The following is a 21,449-nucleotide window of genomic DNA, read 5'->3' as shown; positions in this document are numbered from 1 at the left end:
GTCCTTCAAGGTAATCTCAAGAAATGTCACACCAAGCTTCCAAAAACACCTCCCACTTGATGAGCACTTCTTACATCCCACAACGGGGTTGAGATCTGATGCCTGTGCTGGCCACGATTAGACTCAGTTTACCAGTTGACTGCTTCCTCCTTAAAGAGTTATTGCATAGTTTGGAGCTGTGCTTTGGGTCATTGTCCGGTTGTAGGATAACATTTGCTCCAATCAAGTTCCGTCCACAAGGCTTGGTGTTGCAAAATTGAGTTAAATGCTTCCCTTCTTCAAGATGCCTTTACCTTGTCCAGAAATCCAATTTGACCCCCACCTAAGCACCCTCAGACTATCACATGGCCTTCACCAGACTGGACAAGGGGCATCCAGCACTCCTCCAGCATCTGTTTATTTGGTCGACAAATATTGTTTTTTGTGATCCGAGGACTTGGAACTTTCATTTGTCTGTCCATGACACTTTTTTTATCCAACATTCCTCTGTACCGTGTCTGTGTTCTTTTCCCCATCTAATATATATTTATATATTTTTTTTGTTTGTTTGTTTCATATTTAGTTTGAGATAGGTATTTTTCTTTAGTTGAAACTGCCTATGGCCAGCATCACTGGGGTTCCCTCTTCACTGTTGACGCTGAGACTGCTGTTTTTTGTGGGTATTATTTAATGACTTTACCAGACATGTGAGGGGTCAGTTTCTTAAACTTGACACTCAAGGTGTTTGTCGTCTTGATTAGATGTGCCCACCAGGTGCTTCAACTCCACTTTCCATTCTCGTTAGGACCAGTTTTGTACTGTTCCATGAAGGGAGTAGGACATTTGTATTATCTTCAGTTGATTAGGCTACAGTAACCTAAATTAAATGTGTAATTCTGTATGGTTTAATTCTGTGCCTAACCGAATTCACAAGAGCCAACAGACAACCAACCAAATACAATCATATGAATTGTGTTATTGTTGAATCTTATTAAACTGTTAAAACTGTTTTTGAAGTCCGCTGTTGAAAGGTTCTTTATTGAAAATATATATTGTGTACTGCAGACAACAGAAGATATTGCCACATTTACCAGCTTGACTCATATCCGGTCGGACTGAAAACCAGCCGCCTGGGGGCGCAACACGCCCCATGTTCGGAGTTGTTGAAACTCTGTTGCCGAAGCGCGCGGCGTTCCACAGTTCACATTTGCTACACAACACGCACTCCCTGTTAGCTCACACCAGTGACACATTCACTGTCGATCTCGGGAAAGCAAGAGGCTCTGGACTAGCTCCGTGTAACCGAAGAGATTATTGAATTGTATTTTAGCTGTATTTGTTCTTTCTTTCTGGAGTTCAGCTTTCCTACATCCAGGATACATTTAGCCCTAGTATCAGTGGAGATCGTGGAAGATGGGTCGAGTCCCTGCGATATCTGTCCTTATTTTGGGCATCGTAGTTCCAGCTTTGGCCGGCTACATTGAGGTAGGTTATGTTCAGGACTATCTATAGCCTAGATTTAGACTATTTCGAAGCAAGTATTTTGTAAACTTAAAAAAAATCTGAGCGGGTAAGTTGTAAACATTGTTTACCGGAGGTCCTTGAAATAAATCTGGAACGTCCCCTAGGCTATAACCTATTTGCAGATTACGTGGATATAGTTAGGCTAAAGGAACTTAAAACAATTGTTTAACTCAATATATTGATTTCCATAGTAGAACAATAACCAAACCTAATGGGAGCTGTGGTGTTTTGGATTCCTGTATCACGGTCTTGGAGGGCTTTTTGACTTTTGATCTATGCACTTGATATGCCCAATATTTCACGCTTCATCTACAAATGTTAGTCGTCTAGCTAACAGCAAACAGTCTGATTTATTATTGCCTGTAGTTTAGATTGACCTGTGTACCAATTGTTCTTCGCGTGTTAATGTTAGCGGAATGTGTGGGCCGGAAGGCTATAACGTTGCAGGGATTTGAGCTGGAGTTGCTGCAGAGATCAAATGAAAGGCAGCTAGCCCTTTGCAGGCCTTAGGGACACAGGGTGGGACTCCGTGTAGCCTATCACAAATCTCTTTCTTCCAGTGTCTTGATATATCGTCTCAAACCCACCAGCCAGCATGTTTTCTAACGAACGATAAAGCATGGACGAGACAGAGGACCCACTAGATTTGACTGTTTCAGCAGACCGGACTCTACATGTCTGGTGTGCGCGAATTTACGAAGTTTAATTGCGAACACGGATTTCTTATTTTACAGCTTTAATAGTGTAGTTGAAGCAGTCCAAAAGATTACTCCTATTTACACCCATTACGCCTTGATATTCTGTCAAATTCAGAATGCCATATAATTATACATCAATTTGACACGGAGAGACCAAACACAGCCCGTGAGAAGAAAAGAGGGTTGAATCCTGAAACACTGCACTGGGTGTCTTGTCTTGGGAGCTTTCCAGATAACCCTCAGGGCCTTGGCACATATACCTGCTGTCCCAAATCTTCTTCTCACAACATGGCTGTTTGGCTTATGGCCCATACTTCTACAACAGACGTGCCTGTGCGACATTATGCCTCTATTGTCAAAATAGTGACAAGACACAACCTCCTCCCTCATGGATCAACCCTCTGACCAACAGTCATCCCTGAGCAGACTGATTGTGTTGTACCGCAGACTGTTGGGGCATTCAACACATCACAGCTGCACACCAACATGCTCCCTAAAGGCAAGAGCGTACAAGTGGTTATTTGGGAGAAGGTTGTCCTTTTCATCTCCAATCCTACAGCTTCTCGCAGTTTCGGGGGAAGGATTGTGTGTGTGGGGGGAATGCTGGTGTTTGTTGTCCCAGAAAAAAAAATCTATATTGCAGCAATCTTTTAAATGGGCCTATCCCTCCATGAATGATTGCATTTTCAATTAGCCATTTACTGAACAGAAAAGGCAGTCAATATTCTTTGAATCCTTTTTTTTATTTCCTTGCCTTCGGACAATCACCAATGAAGATTAACAAGGCGTTCACTTTGAAATACCTGCTCAGTCTTGAACATCATACTGAGAGGATTTCTGACGTTCTCTGCAGTGTGGTCTCTGGTGGGGGTACTTCCCCCTGATGTTGGCTGGTAGAGGGAGGGCGGGCGGCTGCTGGGTGTTGTTGTGTTGGACGTGCTGGTGGAGTGTGTGAGGAGTAGTGAGCTGTGATGACAGACGCAGAGGCAGTTCAGGTGGGTATTGCCTCGCTGTCATGCTGACTGCACACGCTTCCACAGACCTTGAGCTGAATTTGTGAGCAGCCAGCGAGCGCCCCTCAGAGAGGCTCTGCTCGGTGTTCCCCACCCCCACCCCCCGACCAGCTGATTAACCCGCCGCTGCCGGCCTGCTCGCGCCCTCCGGGTCCTCCGGGTCTGTTGCTTCTCTGATGTTTTGAGAATGTGCCGTAGTTTGGTTCTCTCGACGTCTTCATGCGTTTTTGGGGTGCAGCACCTCCCGTGTGATCGGGATCTGTGTTTCAGTTGACTTCAAAATAATCACAAAAAGCTTCAGTTGGTTTAAAAGACAATCTGAAACGTGATAAACACAGAAGTTGTATTTTTCTTCGGCTCCCAGGCATGCTGTAAGGAACATGCACACAGGTGCTGCTGAGCAGACCATGTGCCGTAGACAAAAGGAACAAACAGCTGTATCATTGGTGGTCAGCCATCTTAGAAATGTAGTAGTACTGCATTTTCTCGTGTGATGGGGCACATGCTGATATGGCTCACATTAGATTTATGGAAGACAGGATAGCTGAAATATCTTTAGCATTCAGTACATGGAATGCTAGGGAACAAATCCAGCAGCATTGAGAGAACAATGCTACCAATACTAGTGTACAGAGCAGGCTATATTATTTAAAAAATCATTCAATTATAGGAGAATCTGCTACAGGGTTTATTTTTACAGTGTGTCTGGAATGCATTTTTGTTTATTTTCTTGACTGGTTTAAGAGGGCTTGCCTTAGATTTTATTAGGCTATGGCTATTTCTTCTGTATTTTCCTTATCCCACTGCCACCATGACCTTGGTCTCAGTGTCTGTTTTCTGTTTATAAACATATGGTTTCATTAAAATAATGCTCTCTGGACCCGAAAGATAATCAGGGCATTTGGTCTTTTTACTTTCTTAAAAAACACTGCTTGTTTCTCATCAACCGTTACGTAAATGAATTTACTTGTTAGACTGTGGTTGCAGTCCTTTTGTACCACTCTTATCCTTGTCATATGTAAGTGTGTGTGTGTGTGTGCTAGCCCGTGTGTGTTTGAGAGAGAGGGAGACGGTGAAGATGTGTGTCTGCAGGCTAGAAGGGCTGATAGTGAATGCGAATGGAAGGCCTAGTTGGCTGAGATTGGGGATTCTATAGAGCCTGTCATGGGCTGAATGACTTCTTACGAGCCTCTTTTGTGAGGTCCTGAATGACTTGGAAGGGCGAGAGTGTCCTCACTGTATGGAGTTGATGAAGAGACCCCCAGAGACCCCCCCCCCAGACATGCTCTAACCCAGGAGAGGCAGGCTCCCTGCTTCACACACAACAATCATCCTGATGATCATATATTATCATGTGACATGATACCGATCTTTCAGAACACCTTCTATGGCTGAGTGCTCTGATGCGTTGGGTACTGTACTCTGTATGTGAATAGGCCGTGTCTCGGAGGGGACGAGAAGAGGGGCTGGGAAATCAATCGAGGGCAGACAGCCAGAGATGGGGCTTTTTTTTCTGATTTTCATCTTGTAAATTAGACATGAAAGCAGCCCATCCGTTTTGAGAGTAAGTACCCCCCGTGAATCCTCTTAACCCGGAGAAACACTCTCAGCTACACAGAAGGAAAAGGTACTAATCCTGAAGCTCCGCCCATCCTGTCATTTACATACCGCACACTCTCACTCACTCCCTGACACGCACGCACACACACCTCGATATGTACGCCCAAGTAAAAAACGCTTCCTGAGGTAAGCTTGAGTCAGTAGCATCTAGACTCCTCGTCGTCGGAAACAAAAATCAGTCCTCCTGCTCTCACCCTGTTCTAACCGCTGGTAATATTCTTCGAGCTGACTGATTTTTAAATGGGTGCCCTCTCTCTCTCCCTTCTGTCTTCGTGCCTCTCGTCCCCCCTCTCGTCCCCCCTCTCGTCCCCCCTCTCGTCCCCCCTCTTTCTTCTCTCGTGGTCTCTCTCGTGGTCTCTCTCCCCCCGCGCCGCATCTCTCCAGGCCCGTGCATGCCTGCTGGAGACGTGCCATCTTCATCCACGCTCGGCTCTCATCTCGGAGATTTAAATAGAGAGGCCTCGTCAGGCAGTCCCCCGTTCGCACCATGTGAAGCTTTGTCTCCCTCGCTCTAATTATCCTCTACGCACTGCACTGCCTCCAGTGTGTCTCTCTGTGTGTGTGTCTCTCTGTGTGTGTGTGTGCGGGGATGTTTGTGGATGCCGCTGAATCCTCATCACATATTTAGTCGTTTTTTTTCCCCTCTTCTCTCAGCAAGAGCTCCGGCGCGGCTGGGAGGAGGAGGAGGGAGTGAGCGAGTTCAAGTCGACGCACTCTTGACTGCACATACCTTAGGTTGCACAAGAACCCCCACAGGGACACGTGGGACGTTCTGGAGCGTTCTGAAGCGTGCTTCGTTAGGTTGACTATATGAGTCGATCTGCTTAGTCATGCACCCTGTGCTCCCGGTGGAGAGACCGCTCCCTCTACCTGATCCTATTGTCTCCGGCAAGCTGTAACTGGAGGTCAGGTCTAGAACAGTAGCAGGCTTGGCCGTGGACGAGCTCCCTTTGTCATGTTATTTATTGAGGCGCTCTGGAATTTGTTGCCTGGAGTGCATCACGGTGTTGTGCTGCAGCGTTTTCTCATTACTTGGTCAGTGTTTCTGGCACAACTGAAAGCTGCTGTTTTCTTTGGTTGTTTATGGCTCCTCACTATGCTTTGCTCTTTGTCCTATGGAAAGGGAGGTCCACACAAGAAACTATGCAATGCGCTGTCCTAGTGTCCCTAGTCTTTTGTGATGAGATGTATTTCTCATTGAATTGCCTGCCTGTCTGCCTGTCTGGCTGTCTGTCTGCCTGTCTGAATTCCTAAGCTGTCTCCCGGCCTGGTCTGGACGTAGAGCTGCATACGGCGTCCCTGGGAGTTATCTCTCCAGCTGCTGGGCTTTTCACAACCATTAATAAAATATCTCATGTTCTATCCAGAGGACAGCCTCAGTGAACTGGTGCCAGTGCCCATGGCGGTGTGTCTGTGAGTCTGCAGGCCCGGGCTGCTTCGTCCTGCCTTCTGTGGGGAGTAGTTTTGTCTGGGGAGGATCAATGAGTCATTGGTGGCGGGCTCAGCCGAGTCCACGCTGATATATCTTTCTTTTTTTGGAGTGCTGCGCCAAACGATAGAGAATAGGGTGAAGGGTCAGCTGTGAGCTGCAGAGCACGGCATGCCGGGCGGTGTGTTCTCGTGTTTACATGCTCAGCTGGACAGCTAATGTAGGAGAAGACATTACTTGAGGGTTTTTCTCTCTGCGTCTGTCTCAGGGTTTCTCTCTCTCTCTCTCTACCTGTCTTTCTTTCTTTCTCTCTCTCTTTTCCTTTGAACCCATCCTCTGCTGAATTCCTTCTCTCGTTGTCTCAGCACAGTCAGACCCAGTTTTCAAACCTTCACATCATTTATTGATGTGTCTTTTCTCGGCCATTTTGATGGTTTGATGGTTTGCGTTGCGTGTGTGTTTACTCTGCGTTGAGGTTTGGAGAGCGCTCGTATTCAGAGATGCCTGAATGCCCCCCGCGCCTTGGCACCCGCGGCACGTGCCCAGGAATGTGCGGGAGAAGGAGCAGGGTTACGTGTTCCCGTTTGTCTGTGTGTGTTTGTGTGGAAGCCAGGGATTGGCGCCCAGCGGAAGGCCTGTTTGACTTGGCCACACCACTGATATGTGCCTGCTTGCCCCAGGTAAGCACTGGTGCCTGGCACCATTAGGAACAGGAGGGGCCTCCTTGATTGGCTGGCTGGTTTTCTGCTTCGCTGCTCTGGTTTGCTGGGCAACATTGCAAAATACTTTGTCCACAGCCAGAGAGAACAGGATGTAGTGGCCGTTTCCTCTCTCCATCCTGGCTTACAGCTCTTTCGGTCTCTGTCTCTCTCTCTCTCTTTATCCAGCCACGGTGGAAACATTGTGAACTAGACCAGAACCAAGGGCTACAGGGACTCCATTCGGTTTCTTTATTAGTTTCCCTTTTTTCACAGGAGAGAGGGGGGGGGAATAAAAATGTCACAATGGTAAGAGACAGAGGCAGTGCACTGTAACACTTTACCCAGAGGGAGAGAGCGAGGGAGGGAGAGGCAGAGAGAGAGTGGTAGAGGTGACTGGGAGAGAGACTGGGAGAGAGACTGGGAGAGAGACTGGGAGAGAGACTGGGAGAGAGAGTGGTAGAGAGAGTGGTAGAGAGAGTGGTAGAGAGACTGGGAGAGAGACTGGGAGAGAGACTGGGAGAGAGACTGGGAGAGAGGAAGACGAGGGTTTCTGCTCTTGGTCCACTCGCTCTGTGATGGCAGTTCCAGCAGTTTCTCAAGGAGAAGGCGGCTCAGGACAAACGACATCGCTGCTGGATAGCACACCTGGGACTGAGGGCGGGGCAGTGGGAGGTCTCCCTCTGAGCAGGAGGAGGCGCTGGGGGGGGGGGGGCAGGGCAGTGGGAGGGTCTCCCTCTGAGCAGGAGGAGGCGCTGGGGGGGGGGGGGGGGCAGGGCAGTGGGAGGGTCTCCCTCTGAGCAGGAGGAGGGGCTGGGGGGGGGGGCAGGGCAGTGGGAGGGTCTCCCTCTGAGCAGGAGGAGGGGCTGGGGGGGGGGGGGGGGCAGGGCAGTGGGAGGGTCTCCCTCTGAGCAGGAGGAGGGGCTGGGGGGGGCGAGGAGTCATTTACATTCCAAAGCTTTTCTGTTCTATGTTCCTCATGGAAAAATACATGCAAATCCTTCGTCTGCTATTGTGTCAGTGGCTACAAGCTACACCTCCCAGTGACTCACTGCAATTAATTGGATGAGGGGTACTGAGCCATGAAGGGTGGTTAAGGGTTTTGATTCCTCGCCCTGCTCTCACAGAACTAATAGGTTAAATAGGTTAGTGTGGCGGGGCAGGGGAGGGTTACAGGAGACAATTAAAGGTGGATTCAGTGTCGAGGAGCTCTCAGATGGAGATTGAAGAGCTAATTTCCTCTATCCAGAAAAAACAACTATATCCGAGTTAGGGAGATGAATGAAGGTTGGGCACATTGCCAAAGATATTCTGGGTGGGGGGGGTTGAGATTCAAAAGAGGAAAGAAATGCCGCCGCACACACAAACACACACACACACACACACAGTCCCAGAGAACATGTGTAACAGCTCCCTCCCCTGCATTCCTCTCCTACTCATCCAGTGACTGCATGTTTTCCCAATAAGGCCTTTATGGAAGTAACGGGTCATGTCGCCATGCCGACGTTGGCTCAGGGGGAGGGTCCCGAAAGATGCTCAGATCCATCAAGAAGTGTCATGGGAACAAAGTGCGTTCGTGTTCCTAAGCTCCACATAGCATCCTTTGTCTGCCCTCAGATATCTGTTAAAGCCTGGTCGTCTTCCCATATCCAGCTAACCATGTTATTATTCATGTCATATATCCCTCATTAGAAATCCCACTAATGACTAGCTCAGATATCCGTTATCTTGCCTGAGAAGTTGTTAAAAGACCATTTAGGTTTAGTCGGCCGTGGGAAATTAGCCCTGGCAACGGCTGCGGTGCATCACGTACGGCGAGAGAGCCATCAGAGCAGCAGACAGTGATCATTGTTGTTCGTCGTGTGACACCGTGTGAATTTCCATCGCCGTGTGGAACTAGCCGCAGGTTCACATCAAGCAAACGTCCCGTGGGAGGAAAGGTTGGTTTTTGTTTTGGTGTTTTTAAGTTTGTCCCGGAACAAGTGAACCAGAAGGGCACGCTCTCTCACACAGTTCCAATTTAACTCTTCTCACTAGAGTTTCCCTAGTCGTGTGATTTGAACATTGCCCAAGGCGTAAATCAGAAAGTCGACTGTTTTAAGACAAACCCATTAAAAAGCCTTTTGATCGTTAGTGGCTAATTATAATGTCTTCCTTGCCCCTCTACCGCTCGTCTGAAACGGCCCTTATGTTTCCGAAGCCTGTTTAGCGCCGCAGCGGCATTACTGCGGGACGTGGAGAGCGACCTGGCGGCTCGGTCATGCGAGCAAGCTGAGATCCAGCACGCTCACAGGCTGAGATCCAGCACGCTCACAGGCTGAGATCCAGCACGCTCACAGGCTGAGATCCAGCACGCTCACAGGCTGAGATCCAGCACGCTCACAGGCTGAGATCCAGCACGCTCACAGGCTGAGATCCAGCCCGCTCACAGGCTGAGATCCAGCCCACTCACGGGCTGAGATCCAGCACGCTCACAGGCTGAGATCCAGCACGCTCACAGGCTGAGATCCAGCACGCTCACAGGCTGAGATCCAGCACACTCACAGGCTGAGATCCAGCCCGCTCACAGGCTAAGATCCAGCACGCTCACATGCTGAGATCCAGCACGCTCACATGCTGAGATCCAGCACGCTCACAGGCTGAGATCCAGCACGCTCACAGGCTGAGATCCAGCACGCTCACATGCTGAGATCCAGCACGCTCACAGGCTGAGATCCAGCCCGCTCACAGGCTGAGATCCAGCCCGCTCACAGGAAGCAGCTTTCTGGCCCTCTGGCCCTCTGATCGCCTCCAGAGAGGCATGGCTGAGTCACACTTCAGGAGACGCGCGTATACACAGGAGTCAGGTGGCTGAGAGGTTAGGGAATTGGGCTAGTAATCAGAGGTTGCTGGTTCGATTCCTGGCCGTGCTAAATGACATTGTGTCCTTGGGCAAGGCACTTTACCCTACTTGCCTCGGGGGAATGTCCCTGTACTTACTGCAAGTCGCTCTGGATAAGAGCGTCTGTTAAATGACTAAATGTAAATGTAATACACACACACACACTCATCATAGGCATCCACAGGGAGACATGAGTGTCCTAGGGACTGGAGAAGAGGATGGACAGGAATCAATCTCTCCTTGCTGTGGTGTCTGTGTGTGTGTACCTTCTCCACAGAGACTTGAATGGTGAGCTGTTGGCCTCCGCATGTCTCACTAGAATAGTGCCCCTCCTGAAGCAGGATGAAGGCAGAGCCGGGCTGGATGACAGACGAGGGTGCGAATGTGCCATCCACCATTTTTCCCTGACAAAGATGGCCGCCCTGCAGTCTTCCAGACAAATGGGGGGGACGACGTGCATGTTGTGTCTCCTTCACTGCTGTTCCTCGTCTGTTCAAACAGTGGGTGGGCACAGCAATCCATTTAACTTCAACCTGGGAGGTCATGGAAGGCTGTGTGTGTGTGTGTGTGTGTGTGTGTGTGTGTGTGTGTGTGTGTGTGTGTGTGTGTGTGTGTGTGTGTGTGTGTGTGTGTGTGTGCATGCGCTCTCCTGCCAGTGTGGCTCTAACTGCCACTTCAGGCCAGGGCATGTGGCCAATCACACCCCTCCACTTCTCTCCTTCTTTGTCTCCATCACTCTATTCCGTAGCCAACAACCCTCTGTGTGTAGTCCGTTGTGTCTGCCTGATAAAAGGCTGTTTGTGGCCGTCCTTGCCATGTCTCCCCCCTGCCAGCTCCCAGTCAGATAAGCAGTGCCTCGTCGGAGTGGGCCATCGTCGCCTCACGGCTCCTGGATGCCTAGCATATGAACGGGATATTTTCGTGCTGTCCTTGGGACTGTCCCCCCCCCACCCACACACACACACCATTCTCAATGTCGTTCCCCTGCTGTGCAGTCCTCACTGCCAGTACCTCTGATCAGGACACAGCAGTCACTACCGCCTGGTCCCTCTGATCAGGACACAGCAGTCACTACCGCCTGGTCCCTCTGATCAGAACACAGCAGTCACTACCGCCTGGTCCCTCTGATCAGGACACAGCAGTCACTACCGCCTGGTCCCTCTGATCAGGACACAGCAGTCACTACCGCCTGGTCCCTCTGATCAGAACACAGCAGTCACTACCCCCTGGTCCCTCTGATCAGGACACAGCAGTCACTACCGCCTGGTCCCTCTGATCAGGACACAGCAGTCACTACCGCCTGGTCCCTCTGATCAGGACACAGCAGCCACTATTGCCTGGTCCCTCTGATCAGGACACAGCAGTCACTACCCCCTGGTCCCTCTGATCAGGACACAGCAGTCACTACCCCCTGGTCCCTCTGATCAGGACACAGCAGTCACTACCGCCTGGTCCCTCTGATCAGGACACAGCAGCCACTATCGCCTGGTCCCTCGCTCTAAGTCGGGGAGCCTCGCAGTAAAATGCACCTTTTATTGGATTGAAGAGCTGCAGTTAAATGGACGTGAATGCGATTCATTTGATTACGTTTGTTCTCGGAGCACGACTTTCGCGTGGGTTGTGAATCGGCATTCTTGCTCTTGTGAGGTCTATTGACTGTGCTTTACATCAGTTAACGCTGTCAGACTTGACTGGAGGACTGTTGGTTGTTAGTGCGTTGCTTTTCTCAATCTGGTACCATTTCTGTTGGGACACAACATCACACACGTTTAAGGTGAATGGTCTCGATAGTGAATGTTCTGAGTAGAATTTTGGTAAGATAGTTTAGAGCTTAATATGAATATTCAAAGATCCCAGTCCTTTATCCACAATGTTATCAGAATTTTAGGGGAACAACTTGTGTTCTGTCCCTTTTCTCCAGAATCCAGAAAATGTCCAATATCCCTCCATTAATCTAGCTAGCTTCTTCTGCTCTCTGCCTCCCTCCCCTCCTCCATCTTCAACCTTTTTCCTCCTCTTGTGCTCTGTCTCTCTTCTGCTTGCTCAACAATTATTTGCTCAAGTTGCTCATTAAGGAGAGTCTAGCAGCAGGCGCAGGTGCTGACGAGATGTCTGTCACAGGGCTGCTAGCCTGGCCAGGATGTCATCATGTGCTGATCTCTTTATCGATGCCCCAGTCCCGCAGAACCCCCCCCCCCCCCCCCCACTCCCCTACCCTCATCAACACCAACAGGATTCACAGCCTCCCAGCCTCCTAGGCCTACGTCCTTGCGAGGAGAGATGGCATGGATCAGCATGCTGATGAGCACAGACAGAGGGGATGCAGGAGGGTGTACAGGAGGGTGTGCAGGAGGGATGCAGGCATGGATGAAAGGATGCTGTTCTAGGGTTTGGGAGGTGACATAGAGGGACAGAGGGGTAAAGGGCGTGTGCACAGGTCCCTTCTCACAGATCCATCTCCTCAGTGCAGAGATGAGGCTGCCATGCTCCTGGGCGGATGGGGGAGGCACGGTCCTGGGTCTAATCCTCCCCTTGTAAACTGCTGAGAGGGCATCGCAGTGTTCAGTCAGCGGCCGCGGAATGCTGCGCTCCGGAAAACACAAGCCCACCGCTCCAAACAGGCCGAGCCCTCCCTGACGTTCTGCCAAGCTTTAAATCTCCTGCTGGCAAGAGAGTTCAGCCCCCACCTCTGTCCCCCCCCCCCCAGCCTGCCTCTGACTCACCCCCCCAGCCTGCCGCCGGTCCCCCGGCTCGACCACGGCACCTGAGCAGCCTCACACTGCGTCTCTGTCGGAAGCTCCCGACCGCCTCAAATCATCAAAAATCGTTTCTCTCTCTTCTCTTCTCCACTCACTCACTCTCTCTCTCACTCTCTCACTCAGACACACAGCATCTGACACTTCACTCTGAGCCAGCACAGCTTGATGTCCAGCACAGGGAGCCTTTTAATAAATGGACAGCCAATGGCCAATTTAATCATGCTAATGTGTATGTTCCAGCCGGCAACTTATCGGCTATTTGATCTCCATGTCGGCTCGTCATGCAGAGAGATGCTGCGTCTGACACTGCAGAGAGGAGAGGGAACCTTAGCCGGGGGCGGGGAGAGGGAAGCCAGTAGACTAGCCTGTAGAGGGGAGCTCCTGTCTCCCTGGAAGAAGCTGTGAAGGGGGTTACTGTGAACCACATCAAATAGACCCTTAGGGGACAGGTGGGGGGGGTGGAGAAGGGCCCCTTACTAGGCCAGAGTCTTGGTGTGAGTACTTCATCTCAGGGTGTAAACTATGTGGAAGGGGTGTTGCATTTCGGTACCGTTGTCTTGACTCCGTGGTTCCGTGGTTGGTTGCCGTGGTTGTTGCCATGGCTATTTCAGTCGTAAACATCTGGCGTGGTGATGTCAGGAATGCAATCCGCTCACAGGGCCACGTGGGCCGTAAGCCTGGATCGAGAGAGCTCAGGGGGGGGGAGGGGGGGAGGGGGAGAGGGGGGGGGGGGGGGGGGAGGGAGAGAGGGTGGGAGGGAGGTGGGGAGGGAGGGCGGGGAGGGAGGGAGGGAGGGACGGGAGGGAGAGAGGGGGGGGGAGAGAGGGAGGGAGGGGGGAGGGAGGGGAGGGGAGGGGAGGGGAGGGGGGGGAGGGATTTCAATGCTTGGGAGGAATACAGGTGGTCATTTAAAGCACTGACCAGAACAGAGCTATCCGCTATCACTCAACCCTCTGATTGACACCACGATGGGCGTAAGATGTCAAATAACGGAGTTGAATCAAGGTGTTTACCACCCTGAGTACTTCATATGGCACAACAAGGCACCTGTGTATCTTAGCAACTGATCAACACACTGGGTGTAATTATGGTCTGTTTACTGACAGACCACTGCCCTTGTCCCCCTGTGGACGTGGTTCAGCCCCGCTTGGCACAGGAGTCCTCTCTGTATGCTAGAAGCCACAGCGCACATACACTGACATCAGTATTCGTTTTTCGTCTCTCTTATTGATTACAGTCTGAAAACTGGGAAATCTATTACAATTTGAAATGAATTACATTAATAAGATATCCATCTATTTTTTTCTCAGAGTGAATTATATTTAAACACTTATCTAATGAAGCGCTTTAATGGAACTGCATTTATGTGGCATTAAACCATTTTTAGTGCCACATGCTATTTTTTATCACGCTTTGAAATGATGTTGCGATAGCCTGTAGGTGTTTACACTGTGGAGGACAACAGAGATGCCTGCACAGTCAGTCGATAGATTGTTCCAGCAGTAGGTGAATGATGAAACAGAACTGAAGAGATATTTTGCCTAACAGGCATCCTCCACCCCTCCGAGGTATATTTATCCATCCCTCGTTTTCCGGAACATCTTTCTGCCTACCTTTCTCTCTCTTCCCTTCTCTACTTTGCTCTTGACAGTGATTGCACTAACAAGGCCGCTCCAGTCTGGGCCCCCTCCTGTCGGATGCCTTCTAAAGGCCTCCACATCCCCTCTGCAAATAGTAGAGTGGGAGATGAATCAAAGTGAATTTGCCCCCCTCAATCTCTCTCTCCCCTCCATTCCTCCATCCTCCTCGCTCAGTCACTCCCATCCTCTCTCCCTCACTTATTTTGTTCTCCTTCCATCCTTGCGTTCCACTCTGCCCCCCCCCCCCCCCCCCCCATGCACACTGCTACATATGAAGCTCATCTCCAGAGAGGGGCAAGGGAGACCAAGTCATATTATGATGTCTGGTAAGGGACCCCCGCGGGGGGGCGTTTGATGGGGTTTGGGAGAGGGGGGGTGGAGGAGGTGGTGGAGCGGGGGGGGCCGGGGATGCTGGGTAGTAATCTGTGGAGAGGCAGCATCCGTGGAGGGGCAGCCTCAGTGTCTGCGTGCGTCTGAAATCTGTGTCAGGAAGAGCCGAGGGGGGAACGGTTTCCCGGTCCCCCTCCTGCACCGCTCTGTCCTGCTCTCCTCGCTTCACTTCCATCAGTCTCTCCTTCCCTATTCTCTCTTTATGACTCTCTCTCTCTCTGACTCTATCCCTCTCTCTCTGACTCTCTCCCTCTGACTCTCTCCCTCTGACTCTCTCTCTCCTTCTTCTCTCTGAAGAAGAAAAAAAGAGAAAGGAACGAAAAAAAGACGCACACACACATAAACACACAGCGCATCCAGACTGGAGCCGACCCACAGACAGACGGGTTGACAGACTAGAGCAGGCAGACAGACAGACGGGTTGACAGACTGGAGCAGGCAGACAGGCAGACGTTGGAACAGACAGGCTGTAACCGACACAGACTGTGCAGGAGAATGGAAGCTGCAGCATGCCTCTGTCTATAAGCAGACAGGGTTTGAACCAGACAGATAGAGTAGAGGAGACAGTATATAGACGTCAATGTCACAGGGAGGGGGGGGGGGGGGGGGGGCGGCTTGTGTCTGACAGTACTGCTGCGGTCAGGACAACCACAGTGAAAGAACGTGTGATCTCTGCACACTGATGTCACATGTTGGCAGGACAGAGCATTCCCAGGAACGCCCTCTGCCACGGCGTGCTGGGTTTACTATGCCCTCCGCCCCGGGGCCCCTCCGCCCCAGGTCACCCGGCTCACTCAGAGGACAGGAACCCACCTTCCGCAACCTTATAGAAATAACCTTGCCACACCTGCTGTCTGTCCAGAAGACAGCGTCACAGGGGAAGAAAGCACCTCGGGCTAATGAAGTGATTTATTCTGTGCCGAGTTTTCCTGGTTTGTGTCAGGGCTGGTGTGTCTCTGTGTGTGTGTGTTTGTGTTTGGGTCACATTGTGCTGGTGCTTAAGGGACAAAGGGGATCTGAATACAGCTGTGGGGCAGTGGGAGCACAGCTGTTGTGAGGGTTGTCCTCTGGGCCATGTAGACGTACAGTACATCCCCTCCATACTGATGGCTGTCTCTCCCTCTCTCTGTCTCCCCCTCTCTCTGTCTCCCTCTCTCTGTCTCCCTCTCTCTGTCTCCCTCTCTCTGTCTCCCTCTCTCTGTCTCCCTCTCTCTGTCTCTTTCTCTCTCTGTTTCCCCCTCTCTCTGTCTCCTTCTCTGTCTCTCTCTGTCTCCCTCTCTCTGTCTCCCTCTGTCGCCCTCTCTCTGTCTCCCTCTCTCTGTCTCCCCCTCTCTCTGTCTCCCTCTCTCTGTCTCCCCCTCTCTGTCTCCCCCTCTCTGTCTCCCTCTCTCTCTGTCTCCCTCTGTCACCCTCTCTCTGTCTCCCCCTCTCTCTGTCTCCCCCTCTCTCCGTCTCTCTCTGTCTCTCTCTCTATCTCTCTCTCTCTGTCTCCCCCCCTCTCTGTCTCCCTCTCTCTATCTCCGTATCTCTCTCTCTCCCCCCCTCTCTCTCCTGCTCTCTTCTCGATCTGCTCTACTCCACTTTTGCTCTACTCTACCTCTCTTTTCTTTTCCTCCTCCCCCACCACAACCTCTCCAGTGTCTTATCCTCTCCATCTTTTCTCTCTCCTGCTCCTCCTCGTCTCACCCCCCCTCTCTCCTCCTTTGCACTTAAGCTCTTCTGCTTTTCCTCAATCCTATCTCTCTCTGTCTGTCTCTCTCTCTCTCTCTCTCCCAGAACGTCTGTCTTCTGTGCTCTGACTGTTATTCTCTGAATAGCTGAGATGCTTTTGTAGAAGGTTTCCATAGTGACGGGGCATTTGAACAAGTCGTCATTCACTTCTGCACAATCCGACCTGGAAAGAGGCAATGTTGTCGCTCCCTCACACACACACGCACACACACACACACCAGCACACACACACACCAGCACACACACACACCAGCACACGCACAGGGTCTGCCATTCTCTATCATGCCATTAGTGTGAAGTGGAACTGAGGTTAATGAGCCTGGTAGAGGTGACCGGTGAACACACGCGCACACACACCCTGTTCAGCTGTCCACAGCTATCTCAGGCTGTTAGCTGATTCCCTGTGCTCACACGCAACACACTGGAAGTCTGTGGTGAGTTGTTCTGTGAATCAGTGACGATATTCCAAGGAGGGATGCACACCTTTTGACCTGTTTCAAAATGACTCGGACTCTCCCAAGTGCGAGGTTGCTATGGGTTTCATGTGGTGACTCATGTGGCAGTTTGGAAACTGGCTCGATCCAGCCAGGGCATCTTCCTCTCCCGTAAACGTTCACGACACAAAAGCTCTTTTCAGACGGAGCAGGCTCATTTGCATGGCTAAGAGGAGCTGCCCTTTGCTTTGGAAGGACCAAGTACACCATCCCTTTGTCTCTTTTTATGAGTCTGTTTTCACTTTGTCACCTTTTGGAGGAGACTGTGTGAGGGGGCGGGAGTGGTGGTAGGGAGGGGGGTGGAAGGGTGGGAGGTGCTATTTATCTCTGTGTTCCCCCCCCCCCCCGCTCCCTATATCCTTTATGGTGGGTTAGTTACAGGATACACTTCCTATTGAAATCACACATTCATGACACATTAACAGTCCCACTCAACAGGTGGTGTGTGTGTGTGTGTGTGTGTGTGTGTGTGTGTGTGTGTGTGTGTGTGTGTGTGTGTGTGTGTGTGTGCCTACCACAAGGCTTTCTCGCTGAGGCCTGTGTGTGTGTGTGTGTATCTGAGGCATATCTTGTTTAAGCATTAAGTCACCAGAGGGGGAGATTATGGGGCTTAACAAGGACAGGCATTCCTTCAGAGGGTCACATGGACTCTAAGCATTCTAGGAACCCATGAGTTGAAGCTGGTGCCCCACAGTAGAAAGGTTTTAAGGGGGAGGGGGGGAGTAGGTTTTCAGCAGTAGAACAGCACAGTCAGTCTGTCCTCAAGAGGTTAACCACTAGTCTGTAGATTGATCATTAATAGCTGACTGGCAAGTGTTGATATTTGAAAGATGGTGTCATAGTGGATTATCACAACAGAGTGGATTATCACAACTGAGAGGAAACATTTGATTGGCCCGAGCTAATTGTCTGTTTTGTGGGCCCAGTTTCTATTCTTGTTATACTGCCTTTCGTGTGCTGCTTCAGATATCCTGCGTGTGTTCAGTTGTTTTCTGTGTGTGTGTGTGTTGAACACCTCAGCACTGGTTTACCTTTAGCTTCCCACCCTCCTCTGTGTGTGTCCTGGGTGCACACTGTGCCTGTCACACACACACACACACACACACACAGGGATTAGCTGCTTTGGACCCTGTCCAGGCAGCATGAGGAGGGGCATGTAATGAGTGGTCCATTCTGGGAAATGCCAAACCTGAAGTATGCTATGGAGGCAACAAGATATGCGGTACAACAGGCCGCATGCAACGTTCTATGTGTCTCTATTGATGTGAGGAATTGAAAGCCAGACCAAAAAGTGTTTTGAATGTTTGAACGCTGGAGAATAGAGTGTGTGTGTGTGTGACTGAGGGAGAGATGGATGGTCCATGTGGTCTTGCGTGAGAACATCTTGGGTGGTGTTTTACAGTGTTGGGTTTGAGAGAAGGAGGAGCGCTATTAAACTTTGTTTGTGTGCGAGAGGCAGACAAGGAGAAAACAAGTCTCTGTCTCAGTGTGTGGCTGTGTGTGTGTGTGGCTGTGTGTGTGTGTGTGTGTGTGTGTGTGTGTGTGTGTGTGTGTGTGTGGATACTTGGTCGCCCAGTTGAACAGATGTGACGTGGTGTGAAAGGGGGCCGCCAGCTCTTCCAGTAAAAACAGAAAATGGGCCGAAGCTGTTTTCAAGCCACACGTCTTGTTTTGAAGCAGCTGCTGCAGAGAGCTGTTGTTTTGACTTAAATTATGCTGCTTCATGTCTCGGTCTCCGTCAGATCGGACGGCTTTCATTTTGGAATAAGTCAAAAACACCGACACCAACCGGTCAGTTCATTCTCTCCTAGGACTTTTTCCCCTCTGCAACTTTTTGGCCAAGTAGGCTAACTTTACTTCTGAATACATCCTGATCTTGACTTGCGTTCATTACTCCTGGATGACATTTCGGCGGCGACACCCTCTGGTATCAGGGTGCTGGTCTGGACGTGTAGTTCAACACTCGCACATTAGATGAGATGTCAGACTGACTCATGGATGGGAGGTTTATGGCAAATCATCGAGGCATGTCACATCGATGGTACAATGCTACACTCCTTAATTGTGTGTGTGTGTGTGAGGCTGAAAGGTCAGGTTTTGTGTCGGTCCAGGCAGATCGCCACAGAGCCTCTTTGTCTGCTGGCTGGCTGGTTCAGGGGCCAGTCCCCCTGCTGGCTGGCTGGTTCAGAGCCAGTCCCCCTGCTAGCTGGCTGGTTCAGAGCCAGTCCTGCTGGCTGGCTGGTTCAGGGGCCAGTCCCCCTGCTAGCTGGCTGGTTCAGGGGCCAGTCCCCCTGCTAGCTGGCTGGTTCAGGGGCCAGTCCTCCTGCTGGCTGGCTGGTTCAGGGGCCAGTCCCCTTGCTAGCTGGCTGGTTCAGGGGCCAGTCCCCCTGCTGGCTGGCTGGTTCAGGGGCCAGTCCCCCTGCTAGCTGGCTGGTTCAGGGGCCAGTCCCCCTGCTGGCTGGCTGGTTCAGGGGCCAGTCCCCCTGCTAGCTGGCTGGTTCAGGGGCCAGTCCCCCTGCTGGCTGGCTGGTTCAGGGGCCAGTCCTCCTGCTGGCTGGCTGGTTCAGGGGCCAGTCCCCCTGCTAGCTGGCTGGTTCAGGGGCCAGTCCCCCTGCTGGCTGGCTGGTTCAGGGGCCAGTCCCCCTGCTAGCTGGCTGGTTCAGGGGCCAGTCCCCCTGCTGGCTGGCTGGTTCAGGGGCCAGTCCTCCTGCTGGCTGGCTGGTTCAGGGGCCAGTCCCCCTGCTAGCTGGCTGGTTCAGGGGCCAGTCCTCCTGCTGGCTGGCTGGTTCAGGGGCCAGTCCTCCTGCTAGCTGGCTGGTTCAGGGGCCAGTCCTCCTGCTGGCTGGGGCACCACTTGAAGTTCATCAGTTCTATTCAGGCTTCATGTGGTCTCTGTGGTGTCTAAGTGCTGCTCCTACTGCCCCCTGCAGGCCAGTGTGGGTACACGCCTGGCTCCAGCTCCTCCCTGAGTCAACAAGCATGTGATGGGCCACAGTTTAGCAGGGCTGGTAGCCGCCCAGATTCCGTCTCACGGGTTTACTCACCCGGCTGCTCGTGATGAATACGACTAAGCCCTTTCCTGGGGCCTCGCCAGGCTACTGGCCTGTGGTGTGGGGGATCTCCTGGGCTGAGTCCCAGGGTTGGCCTGAAGCACCAGCCGGCGGTAGTTGTCAGGGTGGAGGGGTATGGGATAGACGATGTTGTGGTGGCGGTAGCGGAGGCGGTGAGCACGTGGCAGGAAATGAGGTTCCTCGTTCTCGTCGTGGTGGCAGAAGCCAGTGCCAGGCACGTACCAAAAGGTCTGTACTGTGTAATCGAGATTTCGGGGGTTTGCTTTTATACGGCCACACAGGGTCTGGTCGCAGTTAGCCTGATGTTGTTGTTGTATTTCTCTTCCCTCTCCTTTTCTCTCCGTCCCTCCCTTCCTTCTCTCTTTCCCTCTCTCCCTTCCTCACTCCCTCCCTCCCCTCTGGGCTGACCTCACAAAGGAATGAGAGGGAGGAGAACAAATAGATACACAGTTCAGGGACAAAGGGAGGGAGGGAGGGAGGGAGGGAAGGAGGGAAGGAGGGAGGGAGGGAGAGTTCCAGATCATTCAGCCAAGGCTGTTCCGCCATGTGTTTGTATGAGGTAAAAGAGACAGCCCAGTCCTGTGTGTGTGCTTTGTATTCCCTCTCTGCTCTGCTCTTATTATCAGCCTAGCAGACTACAGTGGCCAGGTTACACACACACACAGTCAAACCGATTCCTACGCCCATACGCCCCATCTCTCTGCCTAGAAGAGTGGTCATCTGATTTGTCTTGCAGTGCTAGTCAGCTGTACACCCCCCCCCCCCCCCCCCCCCCCCCCCCCCAACCCTCCCAGGACCCACTCTGTTTACTCAGCCTGAGAACACAGTACTGCCTCTGGCTCAGACATTGTACTTCCTGTCTGTCTGTGTGTGTCTGTCTGTGTGTAGCCTGTGTGTGTAGCTAGCTAGCAGTGAGATAACCTTCTATGATGATGCTGATTGGAGTTCCCCTGTGGCGTGACAACCACAGCAACAAGTGTTTCTGTCAGGTGACCAGAGACCTGCTGACAGAGCATTTCTCCAGATTATCTGTAATTAATTAATCCAGGAAAACAACCAATGATACCATGTATTTTAGACGGTGGTCTTCCTGGGTCCAGTGTAGCCTGGCACAGTGTCTGGTATCTGAACTCGGCCTGGAGGTCACTGCTTCCTGTGTGCGGAAAGAGGAACTGCGAGAAAACATGTAAATGATAATAGTCATATCAGGACAGGAAGGACGTGTGTGTGTGTGGGGGGGGGGGGGGGGGAGGGAGAGGGAGGTGTCCTGGTTCCCTTGCCCTCTTCTTCTTCCTTTGGAACCCATGGGCTGATGTACTGGGGGGGGCAGAGGTGAGGGTTGAGTTGTTTTGCAGTGTACAGTAACACAGAGATGGGGAGATCATACTAACAGGCTAATCTCAAACAAAACATTGTCTCAACGTGGTGGATCGTTGGCCTTGTGTGTAGCTAGGTTAGATAGCCGGCTCGGCTTGATAACAGCTGCCCAGTGGACCAGCAATGACCATAGGGATGAAGTCTC

The 21,449-nt window shown here is 51.5% G+C and overlaps 1 protein-coding gene across 3 annotated transcripts in view; it reads left to right on the top strand.

Moving 5' to 3' along the window:
• Positions 1–1,175: 1,175 nt before the first annotated feature.
• aplp2 (amyloid beta (A4) precursor-like protein 2) overlaps positions 1,176–21,449 on the top strand; it is a 42,793-nt gene continuing 22,519 nt past the window's right edge. For 2 of the 3 annotated variants that reach the window (XM_047036361.1, XM_047036360.1), the window contains exon 1: positions 1,177–1,464. In XM_047036361.1, coding sequence (XP_046892317.1) covers positions 1,393–1,464 — 72 coding nt within the window. In that variant the 5' untranslated portion in view covers positions 1,177–1,392. Of the gene's footprint in view, positions 1,465–21,449 lie in introns of all 3 variants that reach the window. The other variant, XM_047036363.1, reaches the window with a different exon arrangement.

The sequence above is a fragment of the Hypomesus transpacificus genome, chromosome 15 (assembly GCF_021917145.1).
Source record: "Hypomesus transpacificus isolate Combined female chromosome 15, fHypTra1, whole genome shotgun sequence".
NCBI lineage: Eukaryota > Metazoa > Chordata > Actinopteri > Osmeriformes > Osmeridae > Hypomesus > Hypomesus transpacificus.
The sequence above is the reverse complement of the archived record's forward strand: the minus strand, read 5'-3'. Positions and strand labels throughout refer to the sequence as shown.